Source organism: Coloeus monedula (genome assembly GCF_965178545.1).
Source record: "Coloeus monedula genome assembly, chromosome: 17".
NCBI lineage: Eukaryota > Metazoa > Chordata > Aves > Passeriformes > Corvidae > Coloeus > Coloeus monedula.
The window spans coordinates 118,097-139,161 of record NC_138797.1 but is presented as its reverse complement, the minus strand read 5'-3'; the positions used below and the strand labels follow the sequence as shown (position 1 = coordinate 139,161).

The following is a 21,065-nucleotide window of genomic DNA, read 5'->3' as shown; positions in this document are numbered from 1 at the left end:
GTTGTAATCCTGGGAAGAAAATTTTTATAAAGGGATGAAAAAAACGGGCATTTGATGAGGATTTTGAGTAATTAAATGGCAGATCACAAATGAAAATAGAGTGTCTTATGCAAGTTCTTGCTGTGGGCTCTGTGGAGTTGACTGCCCTGGACATGCCTGTGAAATGTCATTTAGTGTCGCCAGCTAGTGTGACTCTTAAAGAATTCTTCACCTGCAGCTCTAGGGCGGTTTTCTGAGGTATGGCTTACTTAGGTTGCTTTGTTTGAGTAAGTAGATGCACAGTTGGAAGAAGGAATATCATTATTGATGGAGCAAGGGTTTGGTAAAATTCAGGGCTTTCAAGTATTATCTCTTGTTCTTTGCCTTTGAAAGAGAGATTTGTTCACCTGTTGGTGATGGGAAAATTTGAAAGACTCTTTAAATGTTTTCTGGCTCTCTGTATATTCTTTGTGGAAGGCATATTTATGTCTTGAAACCATACAAAAGCTCTACAGTGCAATTGCCAGCAAGTCATATAGAGATAACGTATAGAAAACGCACCCTTATGATTCTTGTATGATGCAGTGCCTTGTGGTGGTTGCAGGTTTGAAATTCTATGTATACAGTTCTTTGTGAACTGTTACTGCTGTTGTGTTGCCTGCATTGATTTTTGCCTCCATTTATTCTTTATTGCAGTCTAAAAGTTGGTTTTAATTGGTTGCCCACAGGATTGGCTTGGCTTCTGCTACTTGTTAAGAAAAAAAACATCTGTCTTTGCAGGTAAGAGCTTTTGAATTGAAGACTTCTTTATATGCGTATTGAGTATATCCTAAGAAACACTTGAAGTTTTTGGAATCTGAATTTGTGTCAAAAGACTTGGGTCAATTAATCTGTAGCTTGTCTACTCACCACTGGTGATGGTGGTTTTGGCAGTGTTTTTCTTGTAAACAGAATTTTCTGCCAAACTAATGTTTTGTTGTTTCATCAGCATGTGGTAGTCTGGAACACTCTCCCAGTTATTTTGCACTGTTGGAAAATGCAGTTACTTTGCTGCAGGCCACAGGTCTGAGTGTTTGTGACCGTTGGAGTGTAGAAGTGTACATCAATTGGTTGTAATTAGGTTTTGCAGCACTTAAAGCAATCACATAGTTTCAAATTGGCTCAAAGATAACTATAATGGGTTGATTTTAGCCTTAAAAAAGACAAAACTGTTTGTTTTGCAAAAAAACTGTTAGTTTGCAATTTTAACTTTTGCGAGACAGTCTTGTACTTAAAATTCCTACTCCGATACCAGTGTTTCTGCAGTTCTTAGTCTTCACTCAAGAATTGCCAAATATGTTTGTGTGTTTGTGTATCATGTGGGTACTGTACTTTAATACTCTCCAGGGGCTAGGTTGAATCTTCTGAACTTTCCTATTGCAAAATCCATACATCTTAAAAAGCTGGCTTAGTGCGTTTATGAATTTATATGTATGACCCAAATTATTCTTATTTTACTGACTAGCATATTGATGAGAGAAGTAGTATTGTCCTCTTTTACACCTTTTTTTTCAGTGTAACATCAACATTTTTAAAGATACTACTGTCAAGACATGTTAAGTTTCATCAAATGAGTTGAATCAGGTTGAATCAGCAGCCTGTTAATCTCCGGCTTTGATCGTGACTTGCTATAATGGGGATTGGTTGTCCATAGCACGCCCCTAGAATGTTGTCCTTCCACTAATATACCAAACACACAAAAAATGACAAGAAAACCCACTTCGGCTTTGAAGTACCTTTTTGTACCAGGAGAAAAGCAGGCAGCCTGAGAACATGTCTGACAGCCCAACAAAAAGCCTTCAGTGCCTGCTGAACTGGTGTGCAGCCTGTTTTGTGTCTGAAGTTAATGTTGCCTCTGCGTGTGTTCGTCTTTGCAAGTGAACAGTGAAATATTTGAGCAGGCTTTGCATTTTCATTACTTGGAAAACTTGAGCAAGTGGGTTATTGTCTCCTAAGCGCATTTTGGAAAAAATGTGGTTTGTGAGTATTTAGAAATTTGAAATTTGGCCCTTTTGGTCCTTGAGATTTTTCTTTAAATCACAGAAGCGACACTACTACTTTGTCTAAGCACTGAAATTCTGGAAAAATGAAGCAGCTGTGTTACGTGTTGAGAAAATATTCCGTTGTCAAAAATATTTGATTAGTCAAGTTCTTAAAATTCTTTTTATTTGGACCATGTTACTGTCAGCTCTTGCTTAATATTAAGCAAGCATTTGCTTAATATTCTGTGTGGAATTAACTACACTGAAGTCATTGCAGATAGTTTTTCTAGTGACTATATGCCTAAGCAGCTCTTTGGATTTTTTTTGTCAACAGTGATTTAGTGGATCTGAATAGAGTACTTAGTAACGAGACTTCAAGGACTCCTTTAGCATTTGTTATGAAGTTCTGAATTTAATGCAAAATGGAAAGACTGGCATTATCCCAAAAGTTGTGTAAATGTTCAAATGCTTGAACTCTTTTGTGACTTTATCTTTTGATTTGTCTTCTGGGCTGGATTCATGAAATAGTTTATAAATGCAGTTATCTAGCAGGTGTCCGTTCTGCTAAAGAATGTAAGGTGTTCCAAACCAGCAGACCTCGGTACAAACACCTTCCCAAGTTGCCTTTGTTCAACCAATGGCCATATCAGATTGTCATCCCTTTTGTATTAAGGAAATAGCTAAAAGTGGTGTCCCATTTAACATGAGAAACTTTAAATGTCTTTAACTTCTGACACATAAAAATTTCTGAAACTTTATATGTATAATAGGTAGTAGAAGAAATCTAAACCTCCTGGCAAGATTTGCTTTTAGTAGTATTCCAGTTTTGAAAGTGTAGGTGCAAAGCCCAGGGATGCTTTTATACTGCTTTCTTGCCTCAGGATCATCTAATTCAAAAGCAATCCTGTAGCACAACATAGTAAACCTTGGGTTTACAATGTTTTTTAATATAGCTTCTTTAAAGGAGGCAGAATTTTCATTTTAACTTTAATTTCAGAGATTGTCATCAATGCTAGACAAATTTAAACCAAAACTACATAATAGTTGTAAAACACTGCTTTTAAAAACAGTGCAAAAAGTCTTAGATACCTTTTTTTATGTTTAGATAGCCTAAGTAGTCCTTACTTTGACCTGTTATGGATTTTTTTTTTCTCATGGGCAAGTTATTTTGTTGTTGGAAAATGATTGGGCAATGAATTTTATTTTCAGTTTAAATGTAATTCCACTATAAGAGATAAAGGCAAGGATATGCTGTTACCTCACCATGGAGATGGGAAAGTTGCTTTCAAAAAAAGTTATCCCCAAAGCTTAGTATATATTCGCCTTTCTGTTGCTGTCTTCCCTTGGTGGAATAGGGGTTTTCTTAGTGGTGTTTTTTCTTTTTTTTAAGTCTTCTTATGTTTGCATTGCAAGTTCTAGTCTCTTTTTCAGGATGGTGCAGTAAAGAATCCGATAATCATTCACAGCGACTAGAGCAGCAGGGTTGACTTGGTGTGGATGGGCTTGTTTGCAGTTTCCTTGAGGGAGAAAGGTCCTCCACCCTTTTCTGGTGCCAACTAGTTGTGGGGCAATGCCCTGTAATACCCCAGGATGTTGCTTGGGTTCATTAGTATGTTGAAGGGTTTAGCTCTGGTGTACTGGTCAATAGAACAAAATACTTCAGGACTCATTTTAGTCATCTGAAGTTCCATCATGCAAACAAAAGAATTGTTGCTTCTTCACCCCGTAGAAGAATTGTTCCTCTTGTTTCATTAAGTGCTGAATTCAGCCTTACCTGGTTAAATTGTGGCTTTACCTTGTCATTCAAGGCTTGTCTTCTCTAAAGTGTTTGGATGACCTGGACAAGCAGATGGAGCCAACTTACATATTTGACTGTATGCTGGGATATAGCTGAGTTGTTGGGAGATAGTTATTGATTGTAGTTGGTCAGGTCTTCGGTAATGGCCAGGAGTCTTCGATGCATGGCTTTGTGGTGTTGCATTGAGGTGTCTGGTTGGACTTGATCTTTAAGGTCTTTTCCAGCCTAAACAGTTCTGTGATTCTGTGATCTGGTTCATCCTTGATTTCAAATGCTGAGTTAGCACTATTTGTATGTGACTTATGGGAGCCTTGGAGATCTTCCATACAGGTACTGAACTGGCTTGTACTTAGGAAGTCAAGAAGTTTCAGAGATGAAGTGGTTCAGGTGAAGCATGTTGCTGTGGCTGATGGTTTAGGACGAGAGACTGGCTTCTGAACTGTTGAATTGTGCTAATATTATTAATATGATGCTTTCAGCCTTTGCTGAAGGTTTGAATAAGTGATGAGTATCTAGTTTCCTCTTTGTCTTCAACTTCTGATATGACCTTAGACTTCTGAGGTCACAAGGTAACAGTCTAGATCCAGCTGTTCAGAATTACCTTAAGCATCTGCTAATGTCAGCTGCGGAGGTAAAATTCATTTACTTGTGTCTGAGACAGAAGGTGTCATGCTAGACAGAATATCTGCAACTATTAAAAAATATCTTGTTTTTGAAAATTGTAAGGGTCATATATCTAGCTAGATATGCATAGATGTTAATTTAATTTAGGTGAGGTTTCTATTGTCACAAAATTCTGGAGCTAGTTTATAATAGAAAGATTCAGGTCACCTGGACCTTTTGACTTTGCTAGGAGAAAAACATCAGGTCAGTATAATACAGATGCTTCTTGTCAGGATGTCTTGTGAGTCTCACAGTTGCTAGTTGTCCATAATGGGTTTTTGTTCATAACTCAACCCACTGTTACGTTTCTAGTTGTCTTCACCTGACAGGAAGTAAAAATCCTTCCCCAAAGGAAAGGGAACTGTTTTTTTCCCATAGCTGTGCAGAATTTTTCAGTCACATTGTCATGTACAGTGGGTACCATATCAGCGTATAGTACATTAATTTTGTTTTGCATGGCTAAAATACTCCTTTTGCTTACATTCCATTAAATATTGAACTACTGATGTAATAGTTCTGATTTTTGATGTTCCTTTGTTTTTTTTTTTTTAACTGACACTTGTGGGTCTTAGTATAACAGCTATTTTGGAATTTTTAGTGCAAAATGTATACTGATTGTGTTGGTAAATGTTTAATACTTCAGTCTGTATGAAGTAAACAAACATTAATAAGGAACTTGGAATATAAACATGCTTAATCTTTGCAAGATGTTATTAGGTATATATAAACAAATATAGTAGATGGTGTCTGTAGGTAATTGCATGGTGTCACGAACAGTAGTCTGACATAGCCGTTGCCTTTTCTCATCTGCAGGTGTGTGTTGTTTCAGCGCAGCATGGCTGTGGTCATCCGCTTGCAAGGTCTCCCGATTGTGGCGGGGACCATGGACATTCGCCACTTCTTCTCTGGATTGACCATTCCTGATGGGGGCGTGCATATTGTAGGGGGTGAACTGGGTGAGGCTTTCATCGTTTTTGCCACTGATGAAGATGCAAGGCTTGGTATGATGCGCACAGGTGGTACAATTAAAGGGTCAAAAGTAACGTTGTTGCTGAGCAGTAAAACTGAAATGCAGAACATGATAGAACTAAGTCGTAGGCGTTTTGAAACTGCCAATCTAGATATGCCACCAGCAAATGCTAGCAGGTCGGGACCACCGCCTAGTTCTGGAATGAGTGGAAGGGTTAACTTACCTACTACTGTACCTAACTTTAATAATCCTTCTCCTAGTGTAGTAACTGCTTCTACTACAGTGCATGAAAGCAATAAAAACATATCCACATTTTCTACTGCCAGTATGGGGACTGCACCTCCAAATCTTGGGAGTACCTTTGGTAGTCCAACATTTAGCTCAACTATACCTAGCACAGCATCCCCAATGAACACAGTACCTCCTCCACCAATCCCTCCTATCCCAGCTATGCCATCTTTGCCACCAATGCCTTCTATTCCCCCTATACCTGTTCCACCTCCTGTACCCACACTGCCTCCTGTTCCTCCAGTTCCTCCAATACCCCCTGTGCCCCCTGTACCTCCAATGACGCCTCTGCCTCCCATATCAGGAATGCCTCCTATGAATCCTCCACCTGTAGCACCCTTACCCACTGGAATGAATGGGTCTGGAGCAGCAGTGAATATGAACAGCGGCTTGAATCCATTGTTTATTGGTCCCATGAATCCTGTAAATACTATCCAGATGAATTCTCAAGGTAGTGTCAAGCCAATTCCAATCAATCCAGATGATTTGTATGTCAGCGTTCATGGAATGCCCTTTACTGCAACAGAATCTGATGTGAAAGACTTTTTCCTTGGGCTCCGTGTGGATGCAATCCATATGCTGAAGGATCATGTAGGTCGAAATAATGGAAATGGACTAGTTAAGTTTTTTTCTCCTCAAGATACGTTTGAAGCACTGAAGCGAAACAGAATGCTGATGATTCAGCGCTATGTGGAAGTTAGTCCTGCAACAGAGAGACAGTGGGTAGCTGCTGGAGGCCACATAACTTTCAAGCAAACCATGGGTCCCTCTGGGCAGGCACATCCTCCTCCCCAGGCTCATCCTAGGTCCAAATCTCCCAGTGGACAGAAAAGGTCGCGGTCGAGGTCTCCCCATGAGCACGGTTTTTGTGTTTATTTGAAAGGTCTTCCCTTTGAATCAGAGAACAAACATGTGATAGATTTTTTTAAAAAGCTGGATATAGTTGAGGACAGCATTTATATAGCTTATGGACCTAATGGGAAGGCAATTGGAGAGGGGTTTGTTGAGTTCAGGAATGAAGCTGATTATAAAGCAGCTTTGTGTCATCATAAGCAGTACATAGGGAATCGCTTCATTCAGGTTCATCCAATTACTAAAAAGGCAATGTTAGAAAAGATAGATATGATTCGTAAGCGATTGCAGAACTTCAGTTACGACCAGAGAGAAATCCTACTGAATGCTGAGGGAGAACCAGGCTTGCCAAAATTGTGTGCACATATATCTAATATTCCATACAATATAACAAAAATGGAAATACTTCAGTTTCTAGAGGGACTGGCAGTAGAAGAAAACTCTGTACAAATTCTTGTTGATAATAATGGGCAAGGTTTAGGACAAGCACTGGTTCAGTTTAAAGCTGAAGATGATGCTCGTAAGGCAGAGCGTTTGCACCGTAAAAAACTGAATGGAAGAGATGTTAATTTGCGTTTGATAACTATAGAAGAAATGAGAGATATTGAGAGAAACCCACCATCTCAAGGGAAAAAGATCCTAAAAATACCGATCCAGGGAAATGCGGCTGTGCCAGGAGCACAGGGCCTTGGTGGGGATGAGCATGCCTTCTTGGGGGGAAATGCTAAAGAAGCAAACAATGGTCCTCCATTCAATTTCCCTGGTAACTTCAGCGGGTCTGGCACGTTTGGTCCCCCTTTACCACCACCTGGAATAGGTGGCTTTCCTGATTCTAGACCAGGAATACCCACAGTTGCAGCTAGTGGTTTACCTGGTGCAAGTATTGAGGTACCAGGTTTTGCAGGTGGTCCTGCTAATTTGAGTGGACCAGCAGGTTTTGCAGGGGGTCCTCAGACGTTTGGTAATGGTCCTGGCAATTTAAGTGGGCCCCCTGCCTTTGGTGCTGGTCCTCCAGCAATTGCTAGTGGTCTTGGACATTTAAGTGGACCTCCAGGGTTTGGACCCGGACCAGGAAACATACATATTGGTGGACCCCCAGGTTTTGGAACAGGGTCTGGGAAGCCAGGGCCAACTGTCATTAAAGTGCAAAATATGCCCTTTACTGTTTCGGTGGATGAAATTTTGGATTTCTTTTATGGTTACCAAGTGATCCCTGGTTCAGTGTGCTTAAAATACAATGAAAAAGGCATGCCCACTGGAGAAGCAATGGTTGCATTTGAGTCTCGTGAGGAAGCTATGGCAGCTGTTGTTGATTTAAATGACAGGCCTATAGGCTCCAGGAAAGTAAAACTTGTTTTAGGGTAGCTGTTCATCTGAAGTAGTTGTAGAATAGATATTCATAGTGCTGTGATAAATGCATCTGGATTGGTTTTTATAGTATTTCCAGGATAGAACCTGTGGATTGTTTCAATTGTAAAACAGATTGGTTTTGATAAGACAGAGCACTGCGTTAGCCATTACATGAGAAACACTGCAAGGAGAGAGGTGCGGTGGAGTTTCCTCGTACAAATATGCAGAGAAGCTGGACAGATTGTTACTCGTCATAAAAGTTTGGTAAACTCTTCTGGACACGGTGCTTATCGAGAAACTGAGATTGGTTTGACATAGTTTCGGATAAGGGAACTAGATGAAGTCAGTGAAGCTCTTCAGTGGTATTCTTGTAAGCCATTGTAAAATAGATAGCTATTTTTAGATTTGGTTAAAAGCTGGCTGAATTTGCTTTGTTCACAGGTCAAAGCTTTGTTTGAAGTCCTGATTTTATTCTGCAACTGAATGAATTCTCAGTGTACACAGATCAATTGTTTTGTGTATGTATCTTTACTTTTTCCAAAATTTTCACTGTATGAACAGTTGAATTATGCCCTTTGCTGATGTGTCTACCAAACTAATTCCTATGAGTATGAGCAGAATCGTTCTGTAAAATTCAAGCTGTTCTTTGTGGTATAACCTTTAGTTATTTATATATTGCAATTATAACTGTGCAGAATAAGACTTTTGCCACAAGTATAGCTAACCTCAAACTTAAATCATATGAGTTTTATAGTACATTTAAAACGTTTGCAGTTGAAAATAATCATTATTGTTTAAGTAGCTTGATTTGTTAGGATTACACAAATCAGTTCGGAAGGATCTTTGGATCTAGTTGGATATTGGTGTTTCTCACGTCTCTTGAACTCCTCACATAGAGTCTCTGCTAAGAGAGCCAAAGTGGTGATTATTAGAAGATTGGAGTCCAGATAAAGTTTTAAATTAGGTTATGATGAAAGAAACGTGTATCTTCAGCAACTCTGTTGTGAATTACTGCTATGGGTGAATTCAGAGATAAAATTTATTTTTCTCCAAAACTTGAAAATACTGAGTTTACTATATATTTTTGCAATAAAGTTGTGCTGTATTCAAAGTCTGTAAAGAGTTGCCATTTTTTTTGTTGTGCAGTGAAACCTTCCATGGAAAAACAGAGAAATGGAAAGGAAGTAATTACACAAGTGAAAAGTAGAATTTTTTTGTTTCATCCTTGCTTGGCTTATGATAAATTTTAAGACTTGGGCATTGCCTGAAAAAAAGCCTGCTATTCCCTGCAAATCATTGTACTTAAACATAGTAAACTTCAAACTGTTTTTGGTTTTTTTTGACAAAGAAGAACAGTGCCTTTTGGTGTTGCATACCATGGAACACTGAAGTGTATGGGCAGGCAAAATTGAGAGGTGCAAGTGGCAACAGTTTTATTCATGTGGTGTGTAGGAGAGATTTGCAAACCTGTGCAGCGCTGCGTCCCGAGAGGATTTCACAGTACAGGAATCCGTGGAAGGATTGTATAAAGGTGTACTTCAATAAAGAGGCGGTTGCATTACACAGATGCTTCTGTAATTCATTAGCATAATTTTGTTTCGACAGATTACTAGGTGGTCCCAACTTTGGAAAAGTCATGTGATTTGTATATACTGTTTAAAATTAAGCCTCCTGTTAATAAAACTGTCTGTCTCTGAAGCTTCATGTTACGCGTTTCAACAGTCTTTGGGAGTAATGTTTCAACAGCAGATCTTTGTTTCTTTCTTTTTTTTTTCCGAAAGTCTGAAAGTACTCTTCCTGATGTCAGAAAGATGTGTGATTAGGAGTCAAGTCAGTTTATTTTAAAATTTTGCTCTTTGTTTTTTAAGCAACTTTTATTAAAGTTTCATACTATATTGGAGTTTTTTGGGTGCTTGTTTCTTCATGTTTCACATTAGAATAAAATTACTGAAAAGGAAAACTTGGCTTCATTGTTCACAGAATTGATTTAAGATATTAGTGTATGTTGACTCACCAAAACTGGTGATAACTGTTTTTTCAAGTTCAAATGAATCACAACAATGCTTGCCTTGTTGTGAAATGTAATTAAACTACAGGTGTCTGGAATTAGATACACAGTTCTGTGTTACTGTCTTTTGATTTCACATTGTGATCTTCTTGGTAATGGATCCAAGGCTTTTAGTGTTTGGGTTAGACACGGCATATGCTGTGAGACATGCTTGTGTGCCTGTTCCTTTGGACTTGCTAAAAGTGCAGGTTTGTTTTGGAAAGCTTTTTTCTGATTCTTGATTTTTCTGTATGGTCTAAAGATGTTTAAATGCTTACCTGAAAAAAAAGTGCAAACTGGAAAGCCATTGGTGTTGGGAATGTTGACTTGGATGGAATGTTCAAATGGAGAATTTGGGGTGGGGCAGGGTCTCTTCATCTTGCCAAGCAGTCGATGCTCCTTATCTTTTAGCATAGATTAGTTAGTAAATATCCCTTCTTCCTTAAGAGCAGGCTCTTGGAAAAAAGGAAGTCATAGCATACTGAGGATTTCTGTATGCATGAGAAACAGTACATCAACTCAAAGAGTTAGAGTTGATCCTTTAAAGCATATACAGAGAAACGTTCATTATCAAGGGTCAATGCAAACTTAAGTTTTCTGTAACAACATACAGAATGTTAGAAGTAGCTTTAAACTGCATGTTATGCTAAATGATGAGTGATACCGTTGGACTATATGTCTAGAGTTCATAAAATTGCTTACTTAGCACTTGTCTGTATTCATGAACAGCCGTAAAAATAAGGGGTAGGACCTCTGAGGTCCCATCTCCAATGTGGAAGGTACGTAACTACCCTTGCATATAACGCCCCAAGCTGACTGCTAGCAAGCGGTAGCAATAGACAGAATCAGCTTATGTATGCTGCTCAAATCTGCAGTTGCTTTGACATTGATGCCTTGAGTGTCAGGAAGCTACATCCTTAGCCTCATTGGAACAATATAGTCAGTGACACTGATGTCCCGATTTCTCCAAATAATGGAAAGAAGGTACTTGTGTTTATATAACTGGCTTAGTTGGTGTTTTTAGCAGTTCCTTATGTGTGTCTTAAGTACTACTGCTAAAAAAAGTAGTAGTAAAATGGTACATTCACAGCACGATTTCTTTAACATATGGGGGTTTTTTTCCGTTCTAAATAGAAATGAATGCAATAGTAGATGATAAAATTGTGACTTGCATGAAAGAACTTCAGTAGCTGGGTGAAAGTGTGACTTAGTATTACCAAATTTCAAGCAGTTACCCATAAATGCCACAGTCAGATTTTGTTGCCAACACAAGTCAATTCTGTAATATCAGCATTAAAACCAGTTCTTTACTGATTAATTGTTGCTATGGTCTAAATGTAGATTTATGAGAGGTTTGAGGCTTTGTAGGTTTAAAGAAACCTGAAGGATGCTTTATTTTAAGTAGCATTCCTTTCATAGCATGTAGCATTTTCCTTGAGTGTTTAGGTTCTGAATTTGTGGTGAGTGGAGAGGAAGATCGATGCAAAAATGAAGACTGTAGTTGTGTACCAGCTGACATTGAAGGTCTGCCTTTTAAAAAATGTATGTGCTGCTCCGTTCTACATTGCTCATGCTGTCCTTAAAGTCATTGCCTATACTCTGTGAAATCAGCAGCTTGTTTTGCTGAGAGTATCTGGGAGCACTAAAGACTGTAGAGTCTACAGAAGAGTATATTTCCAGTTTTCAGGCACACCAGTGGTGTATTAAATGTAAGTCATAATTGTGGTTTCTTTATTTTGTTTCTCCTCAGTCTTCTGCTGTGGTGGTTCCAAAGTTGCTGCTTCCCGTAGCATGTGCTATTGGCCCTCTGGCCTTCTGATCTGCAAATCTGAAACTATGTGTTATGGACCATTTAAAACCTCTGGTTGGCCGATGGACCACTGTTTGAGAGCAGTTGGTTTAGGTTGATTATTCAGATACGTGGATTAGACCCTGAAAGAAAGGACTGCAATTCCTGTTCAATATGGACTCTAGTGCAAGAAAATGACTAGTTGCTGTATTTGCTAATTGATTAGAAAGAAGCAGTTTTGAAACGGGGCATATTAGGAATTGTTTAGTTTGACTTTAGAGAAATACACAAATTAGTTCTATGTCAGTTTGCTGCTTTAGATGTGCATGTCTTTGAAAAGAAAATGAGATGCTGAATTCTGTTGCTGTAAGGTTTTTCATAAACTCTGCTTTGGCCTGGAGGCAGAGTTGCCAAATACATTTGCTCGTCTTTGCTCTTTTCCAGGTTTGCTGATGCTCCTCACTGTTCTGTGGCTGTGTTTTTTTTCATGGCTTTGGGAAAACTGAGCTAGTGTTTGTGTACAGAGGAAGAGGAAGGGAAGCTGTTTAATGCTCATGCAGGAAGAGTAACCTCAAAGTGTTCTCTTCCTGTTTTTGGCAGTGAGAATGTGATTGCAGTTCAAAGATTTGTTTTTTCCACAGTTTGGATTTTCCATGGAATGAAAACCTGTTGGTTGGCAGTACACACATTGATTTGTGGCTGTGTACTGAAATCCACTGCACTTTCCCTATCTCATGATCAGGTAGGTCTAACTGTGGCTTGTTTTCTATACAGATGACATTGTTAGTGATTTTCCTGGAGCTTTGTTACTGTGTGGAATGTTTGGGTGTTGCTTGTGCAGGGAGCGTTTCCTGCGTCCCTGACCTGGATGCTTTTCACTCCTGGCTATAAACACCATATGGAAGAAAAGCAGCCCTACAAGTGTTCCTTTTTGGTAGCTCCAGACTGAACATGGGTGTCAGATGGTCTGGCTGTGACTCCTTTCACTTGCTGGCACTCACTTCTGTGCAACTTCCTGTGTTAACATTTTGGGTTTGTGTCTTCACAGCATGGCAGCTTCAGAGAGAAGCAGCCAGATGAGTTCTGACCTGAGTTCCTTTACTCTTCCGCAGAGGCAAAGCTTACTCCTTTGTGGCTATCTTTCTTGTGTGTTCTCATGTCTAGAGCCTGAAATTCAAATAGTCTTACTAGTTGCTTCCCAAATACATTAAAGTAAACTTTCAGAAACAGGGAATGTGTTCTCTTTTAGCATGAGTCTGAATTCCACAAAATCAATTTGTTAACTCTGTATTTTCTATTCTCACACCAGCTTCACCGTTTTTCCTGAACTTTTCAGTTCTTTTGCTATGAGTAACCGGTGAATTAGGCCTGGTTGATCATAGGTCACAGCCAGGAAAGACTTCGGGGACTGGAGTGGGGATTGCCCTTACAGTGCACAGTACATGGGAGTGTAATTTGATTTCCCTGTAAAGTTTAGAACCAAAAAGTAAGGACTTGTAAGGTGCTTTCACAGGGAAAATAGGAATTCATCCTGCCTAAAACTGTCTCTGGCATAGCCTGGCCTTTTGGTCTGGTCACTACTTCAGGAAGGCTGGTAGCTCTTTGAACTCTTCGTGTTGTAGTTACAGTATTGTTAAACAAGGAATCAGTTGGATTGTATGGCTCTGATTTCTGACCATCTGAAGGCAGGTGGGACTTCCAGCTAGCAATTTCAGAGTTTGGAACAAATAGTTTTATGTCGACTTTTTTCCATTGGATGTGAATATGTGGATGTAGCAGTGCTCTGTGTGACAATAGAAAGGTTAGAAATGCTTTCTAGTCACATAGGCAGATTTGGGGAGGAAAACAGTGATATAGTCAGAACCTAAACTACTTCAAGAGCTCCTTTTAGATAATTTTGGTTGAGTGCCTTTTATGATGACATTCATAGGATCTCTGTCAGTAAAATTTGAAGCCTCTGTGTAGCACCCATTTGTTTAGTGACCTTGCTGTGGTGGTGTTTGCCAGAATGTGCTTCTCAATGAGCTTTTTATGAAACTTCTTTGTTTTCAGCAGTATAACCAAAGCATTGCTACTTGTTTTGATGGGAGGATGGACATGGATTATGGAAAGCCCTTGCTTGTTTGAACAGGAAGCTCAACTCTAAAGTGAAAATGATGGTTGCCAATACTTTTTCATTATTAGGCAAATGTTTCTAATACAAGAGCAGAGTTTATAAACCATGTGTGCTTGAGGAACACTAGTGCAACCAGCTATAAAAGGGAAGAGGCTAATTAACGTTAGACACTGGCAGTTCACTGACTTGAATGTACGGGAAACCCTGTTCCTTAAGGAGGGGAGGCAGAGTTATGAAATACCACAAATTCATCTGCCTAGGGTTCCCGCACTACATTCCAGCATTGCTGCAGAGCCAGTCTTCTGGGTTGCAGGTACAGTTTCATATGAATAGATAAGAGTGTTTTTAATAGCACTTAGAGCTCTCTCCAAATATGGACTTGAGTGCTTTTTGGGAGGTATGTGTGCAGGGTGGTGGTGGTATAGCTAATTTGTCTCCCAGTAACTGGTAAGCCAGTGGCAGAATGTTTTCATCCTCACTTTAAGTGAACATCAACATTGTCATCAGAGATGGGGCATTAGGGGGGAAATTGAAAGGTTGAAGTGAAACTTTCATGCTGTAGCTATAGTGAAAACAACCAAGTGCTGCCCTAATTTAATAAAGAATGTATGTGGGTTCAGAAACTTCAGCACTGAGTTTGTGTGAAAAAGAGCACAATAAACCAGTGACTAAATACTTACATTCTTAAACTGATCTGAAATGTAAATTCAGCTGTTAATGATAGAATGTATGAAATAAGTAATTGCTCTAAATGAGTTGCTGTTAAACCTAAGCTCTGCACAGTCTTGTATTTTCTTAGATTGTAAATCAGAATAGTTTTTGATGGTAAGTCTTTTTAAAGTTTTTTAAAGACAACTGTAGTTGTTACCACTTACGTCAGTGTGTATATAAAGGTGTTTTAACTGGATGCATCTCTTTAAAAAGCTGTTCAAGTATACGTGGAAAATTACACACACAACACCATGACCTACTGCACAAATGTCCTGAATTTTTTGAAGGCCTTTTTTGGTCATCTGGATACTTAGCCCTCCCTTTGGGTAACTGACACTAGTTTTGTTAAGACAATAACCCGAATGGCATTTCTTCCTTGCAGCGCAAGCGCTGTATCATGCTATTTCTTTGAAGGAGTAGGTAGTATTTGGCTGCTTTAATGTCTCCGGGAGCAGAAGACTTTGCAGTCTTTTCCTTCTGCGTGATAGCTTGTGTTACTTTTTGCATTAAATTTTGTCATTAGTTGGGTCTGTAAAAATAGCTTCAAGCAGAAACAACAGTAAGTTTTCTGAAGCCTAAAATGCTTCGTTTTAAACTAAATAATAAGTGAATGTACTATGAATCCTAATTAGTCTGCAGGTAATGTATCTCTATGAAAGACCAGCTATTTCGGTGCAGTGACTGGAATGAATATAACCGTAGGATCACTTAATTTTGTTATTATGGAAGGTGAGAGGAATCCCTGTAACTGTGTTCTGCGCCAGCCACGGTGTGGTGATGTAGTATAACCTTCTTCTCTGAAGTCTTCTTTAGGTTTGAAGAAGTAGTTTAGGCAGGAAGAACCTGTTTTTTGAATTTTTTGGGCAGCACACAGATACTGTTTTAATCTTTTTGTGCTTTCCAAATCCTCCTGGTACTGCATTAGGTTGACATAAAAGCTCTGGTGATGAAGAATCTATGATGGACAAATGACTGTGGTGCCGAGTCAGTCTGATGTGTGTCCTGCCCACTGCCTGGTTGAGGCAGGTAGTGCTCTGCAGCTTGTAACCCAAGTTTGCAGGTTCCACCTAATGGTCGTAACTCCCAAGTCTGTCTGCTTAGAGTCAGTGTAATTTATTTCATTCTTTTACAGCTGTTAAATTTACTCTAGGTTTTTCATCAGAGAAGTTTTTCTTGGAGAATTCTGTCTGCCACAGTTCGGTCATGTTTCTTAAAAGTTAGTTGAAACCATTTCACTTTGAGAAAAGAAAGGGGGTCCCTGGTGGGAGTTGTAGGGGTTTTCAGGCGCTTGCCTTGCAGAGACCTGTTTTCTGAAGGGTGTGGAACACCTTTGTAGCAAATTCGGACCTGGTGACAACAGACTTCTTCAGGGTATAGATTGGAAACTGTTACTGTGGGTAGCAGACATGGCAGAGCACTTGAGGAAACAGCTGTCTGCCTGAATTTGTGGTCTCTTCTCCCATAATGCAGGAAGATTGTGTGATCATTTTGGCCTACTTGTCTCTGAGACAAGTGGAATGGCTTGAACCCACTGTTGTGATGGGTTTGTGCTTTTGTGAAGGTGCACTGGCAAGAGAAGTTGGACCTGGAACAGAACAGAAAGGGAACATGAGGTCTGTTTGGTGTTTAGAGCCTATAAATTGTTCTATTGTTAGTCTGGATGGGGGAGAGAAAAAACAACTTTTAAAATTCCTTGCCATATCCTTCCCTTTATTCTACTTCCTTAATGTCAGGCTTTTGTGGTGGTGGGATTTTTTAGGTTTGTTTTGTTGTTTTTTTTTTTAAAGTGTCATTATTTTGCAACAGATTAGGATGGAGAAGTTAAGATGTTCATACTGTAGATGGTAATAATTAGTGACAGAAAAGTAGTATCAGAGTGTGAATCTCTCTCTTAAAAGGAAGCATACACTTAAAAGCAGAAAGAACTGAAAGACTGTTGGCAGTTAGGTTGAACTTGCAGTGAATAAATCAAAGAAATCAATTTCCTGGGAGTACTGCAAAACCAATATTAAGCTTTGGGGTTCTTTCTGGATCATGTTTTGTGATCATGTTTGAGATTAAAGTAGAAGAAGAAAGCCTGGCTTATGTAATGTGAAGGGGTTATGCGATTCTTAAAGTGTGAGAAATTGAAAGGTCACTTCTGCTTTATGTCCTTACTGATTTTTTAGGCAAGAGTTGTCACTGTGCAATAATAACTGCAGAGTGACTGAGAACAGTCTAAGGAATTCCACTGGTGTATTTCAGTCTTTTCTGGTGATGATTCAGCAAGTGCAGTAAAAAGAAGAAGATATGACAAGCTTTTCATTGACTAAGTGGCTGTTGGTATCATGTAGCCACCAAAATTCTTCACCAAAATTCTTCATGTGATTCTGATAAAATAGCGGAGATCAATAAAATGTATTGCTGGCATATTTGTATTTAAAGTCTTACTTTGAGCTAATGCTGTTCACACAGTATGGACTAGTCTACATAGGTGGACTTAATGTGTTTCTGCCTTGAAGTCACCATGCCTAGTTTTGGAGGAATGGGTAAAGTTATATTGATGTAGTATAACTACAGGATAGTGGTACTATAGTTTAGATTTCCAGTGTTTGGGAAGGGTAGAGGTTGTGAAAGGGATAGGCAGAATGGATGCTGAGGAACCACTTCAAAAATCATGGGTGCGTGTAAATGAGAAGTGGTGCGTGGAGGTACTTGCTGGTGAAACTGCAGTGTGGTCTTTGATCTCAGCTTAAGAAGTTTGGATTGAAAAGTGGAAGATTGAGTGATAGCCAGCTGGATTTACTTGGGAAATGGGACAAAATGTTCAGCTGTTTAGACCTACAGGAGTTTTAAGGGAAAGAACAAGACCTTACTGGAGAAAGGCAAAGATTACTTGCCATGTAAAACACACGTTTGGGGTTGTTACAAAGGTCTGTGTGGTTGAGCTGTTAAGTCTGTTTTTCAGTTAAGTTGTTCTTTAAGTTTCAGTAATAAATACTTGAGAATCATGGTTAGGGGAAAGAAAAAGCAGCTGAATAAATATGAAAGGAATGGGGAAAAAAAGTCTTACTTGGTGGGAGGAGTCAGTGAACACTTCTAGGATTGCAGTTACTATTGTAGCTTAAGTCCAGTGATGGACTCCAAAGCCCCAGCCTGCGTTAAGTTAGTTTTTCAAGGAAATGGGGTTTGATATTCTGCTATTAAATACTGTGAAGAACTTTGAAACATGTTTTCTTTGCATGAAGAGGTTGGTTTAGTAATAGGTTTTGCTTAAGTCCCGGTGTTAATTTGAAACTTTTTATAATTAGGATGTTCCAAAATAATATTTGAAATAGTTTCAGTGTTCACCTATCAGTTTCTTAACTTATTTCTCAGAAAAGTTGAGAATATATCTCTAGCGAAGGCATGCACAGTCATTTCTTTGAGCTTATTGATCATGATTAAGGGGGATATTGGTGCTGGACAAGTTAACAGTGAACATTGTACAGGTATAAAGGTGAATTTGTAGAAGGTGCTTTTTCCCCAGAGTTGGGACTTGGCTCTTGGGTGGGGGGAAGCTGCAGTAAAGAAGATGAACTGATTGAAGTTCTTGCTTGCATTTTTTACTGGAAATTACCATCCCATTTGTGATTGTTATGCTTTGTTTCAGCTTGCTTGCTTTTTTTTTTTTAACTGTTCTAAGCTTGTTATTTTTGTTGTTATAAATGGGAGCTTTGCCTTCTCAGTCAGTTTCCAGGAGCATCTTGGAGGTTGGGTTGTCAGAGCTTGTACCCATTGGCTGGTTTTGGACACACCACCCCACCCCCATTTTCGTAGTGATACTGGAGCTTCAGGGTTCATGTGGACACAACTCAGTGAGTAGAGCCAGGTTGTACCTTCCTGTGTGTTCAGCAGGCCCGCAGGTGCGCAGTGGTCAAAAAAGTGTTTGATGAGGCCTGCAGTCCAGTTCTGAGCTTAGGGGCTGGGCTGGGGGTCTTACCCTTGGTCATGGCTCAGAGTTTCAGCATCAGCACAGCCTCTGCTTTTCACCCTGGAGGAAACGTGTCTGTCCACCCTGGGAGGTCTCATCCTTGGAATTAAGGCTGTCTGATGGACCATGGGCACTCTTCACCAGGACAGAATCGAGTTGACAGCAGTTTGTTTAGAAAGTTGTTCTTAATAGTATTCACAATTCTCTTTCTTTTATAACCATTAGGAGATTTCTTTCAGGTTATATGTCAAATTTGTAATAGCAGTTAATTAACCCCTTGTGTGTACAGTGACAGCTTGGAACACAGTATGGAGAATAGTGATTTATTCCCTGCCTGTAGTAATAGTGGTCTTAACCCACTTGCATCCTTGCTGCAAACTGCCAGAAATAATGAAATGATAGAAAAAATGGCAGCCATTTGTATTGTCTGCAGAACATCTGCGGCTGTGGGATGAGGCTCTGTGGCCCATGGAAGAGCTGTTGTGCTGGAACAGGCCTTTATTGACTAATAATTTGTGGACTGTGGTGCTTCTCATTAGACTCTCTTAATTGCAGTTTAAAATAAAGATGCATGTTAGTGCATCTAGTGATACAAACCTAGCTATATGATTTATTTTAGAGCCTTATGGCGTGCAGGAAAGAAGGATCAAATTATAACTTTTATTTTGATGACACATTCAGAAAGTGATCCTGACCTCAGCACCAGGATCAGCTTTGTAATATCAAAACCCAAAATGTAACAGGCTGCCCCCTCAAAATTGAACTAATAATGAGAGAAAGCATTGCTTCTGCTGGTCTGCATATTTTGGGATCATGGCAGAAAAAGAGAGAAGGAGTTTTGAAGAAAGTTGGGTGATAACTGGAAGGTGTGGGATTAAACTAAGCAAGAGACAAGGGGGAGGGGACAGGTTTTTGGTAAGTGCAAGATTAATTAATGGAGATGCTCTCTTACATGTGTTGGGTTAATTTCTTGAGTTGCTGGATAGCAAAAGGCCAAGATGATGAAATTTGCAGTAGGGACATCCTGCTGGCACGATTGCTGACATTTGTGCTGGGTTTGTAAGCAGAATGTAAGGCAGGAACTATGGCCAGTCCAGTACAGAGTAAATTCTTTGGAAATCAGCTGTCCTGGAGCACATGCATTAAAGCCTCAAGTTTTGAGTTAAACAAGGCGTTAAATTAATGTCTAATATTTGGTGTACACTGGAACAGAGCTGGTTGGGTATTCTGTATAGCGTTATGTACTTAATGAGAATTTATTAGTGTGATTGAATATGAAAAAACTGCAGGTTTTCTTGTGCTGAATCCTCGCTTATATTTCATTTTATGTGGAACAGCAAAACCAGGCTGACACACAAGGCTGTATTCAGTGATAGGCTACCATTTTCTCTCCAGAAGATACCACCTCCTGGCACTGCTAAAAATACTGCTGCTGGTGTTTGATGCCATGAAGTTATCAGATTTTTTTTTGTCCTCTGGGTGACTGTGGGTTCTGCGAGCTGCCATGCTGGGGTGATCACAGTGCCCCTCTTGCCCAGTGCTCACTGTCTTCACCTCATCCTGTCAGCCTAAAGAGGAGGCTCTGGTCTTCAGGCTTGCTGAGGGATGGAAGTGTATAAAACAAACCATGTAATTCAATAATTCTCACGGTGTCCAGCACTTGGTCCTTAGTTAACTAAATGGTGGCCCTCAAACAGGAGGGATAAGTAAAGAGGAGTTTATTTATGCTTCAGGCACCTGTATGTGGTGTTTTGGGGAAATGCAAGACCCTCCAAAGCTCTGAACTGGGACAGTTAAAGCCTTTAATCTCTCTTGGTTTGGAGTTTTCTTCAACCATAAGTGTACAATGCTTTCTTCTCTTATATTTGACTTGCTTTAAGCTTTGGTTAAGCTGAATCACTAGAGGAATAATAAATTTAATATTACAGACTTGTCTATGTGTTGATTTTCTTTATGTTGGAAAGTGTTCTTTTCCGTGTGAAAGGAAGTTGTTTTTTCTGCAGAAATGTGAAAAAGGTTGGAAGTTCCGAAATGCTTATATGAAACTCCAGAAAGCAGCAGGTTGTTAGGTGCTTATTCTTCTGAATGTGTAGCATAGATGTCCTATGGGATTTTCCTAGAATGCAGCTTTTTATTTTTGGTCTTGGTTTGATTGTTTAGGACCAACTTCTTTACTGCTGTACTTCATTTCAGTGTAGAAGAGCTCTATTGAAAAGTTGAGAGTTATCTTTTCGTATGTATTATACACCTATTGGAGTTTATGATCATCTTTGCAGGGAAAAGGTGGTATGCATAGTAAAAATGATTTTGACTTTTTAAACTGGACCTCAGTTTGGTTGTCTGAACACTTCTTAAAGTGTACCTAGTATGGAGCCATTCTGTGTTTTACTTGAACAAGTGGGCGTGACATCTGGTTGGGCAGTGAAAGACTTCTCTGGAGGATGTGCTTGGGATCTTGCAGATTTCTATGGATAGTATTTTGCTGTAGTGTTGGTAGGGATAACATGGCTGATGTATTACTTTTTTCTT

General features: G+C 39.4%; 1 protein-coding gene across 12 annotated transcripts in view; it reads left to right on the top strand.

Moving 5' to 3' along the window:
• Positions 1 to 21,065, top strand: part of RBM12 (RNA binding motif protein 12) — a 51,939-nt gene that overhangs the window by 2,165 nt on the left and 28,709 nt on the right. The window contains exons 2-4 of one of the 12 annotated variants that reach the window (XM_082292867.1): positions 676 to 759; positions 5,275 to 5,417; positions 6,024 to 9,484. The exons of 6 other annotated variants lie outside the window; for them this stretch is intronic. In XM_082292867.1, the coding sequence (XP_082148993.1) occupies positions 5,297 to 5,417; positions 6,024 to 7,936 (2,034 nt within the window). In that variant the 5' untranslated portion in view covers positions 676 to 759; positions 5,275 to 5,296 and the 3' untranslated portion in view covers positions 7,937 to 9,484. Of the gene's footprint in view, positions 1 to 675; positions 760 to 5,274; positions 9,485 to 21,065 lie in introns of those variants that run through there. 5 more of the 12 variants (XM_082292862.1, XM_082292866.1, XM_082292869.1 and 2 more) reach the window with 5 other exon arrangements.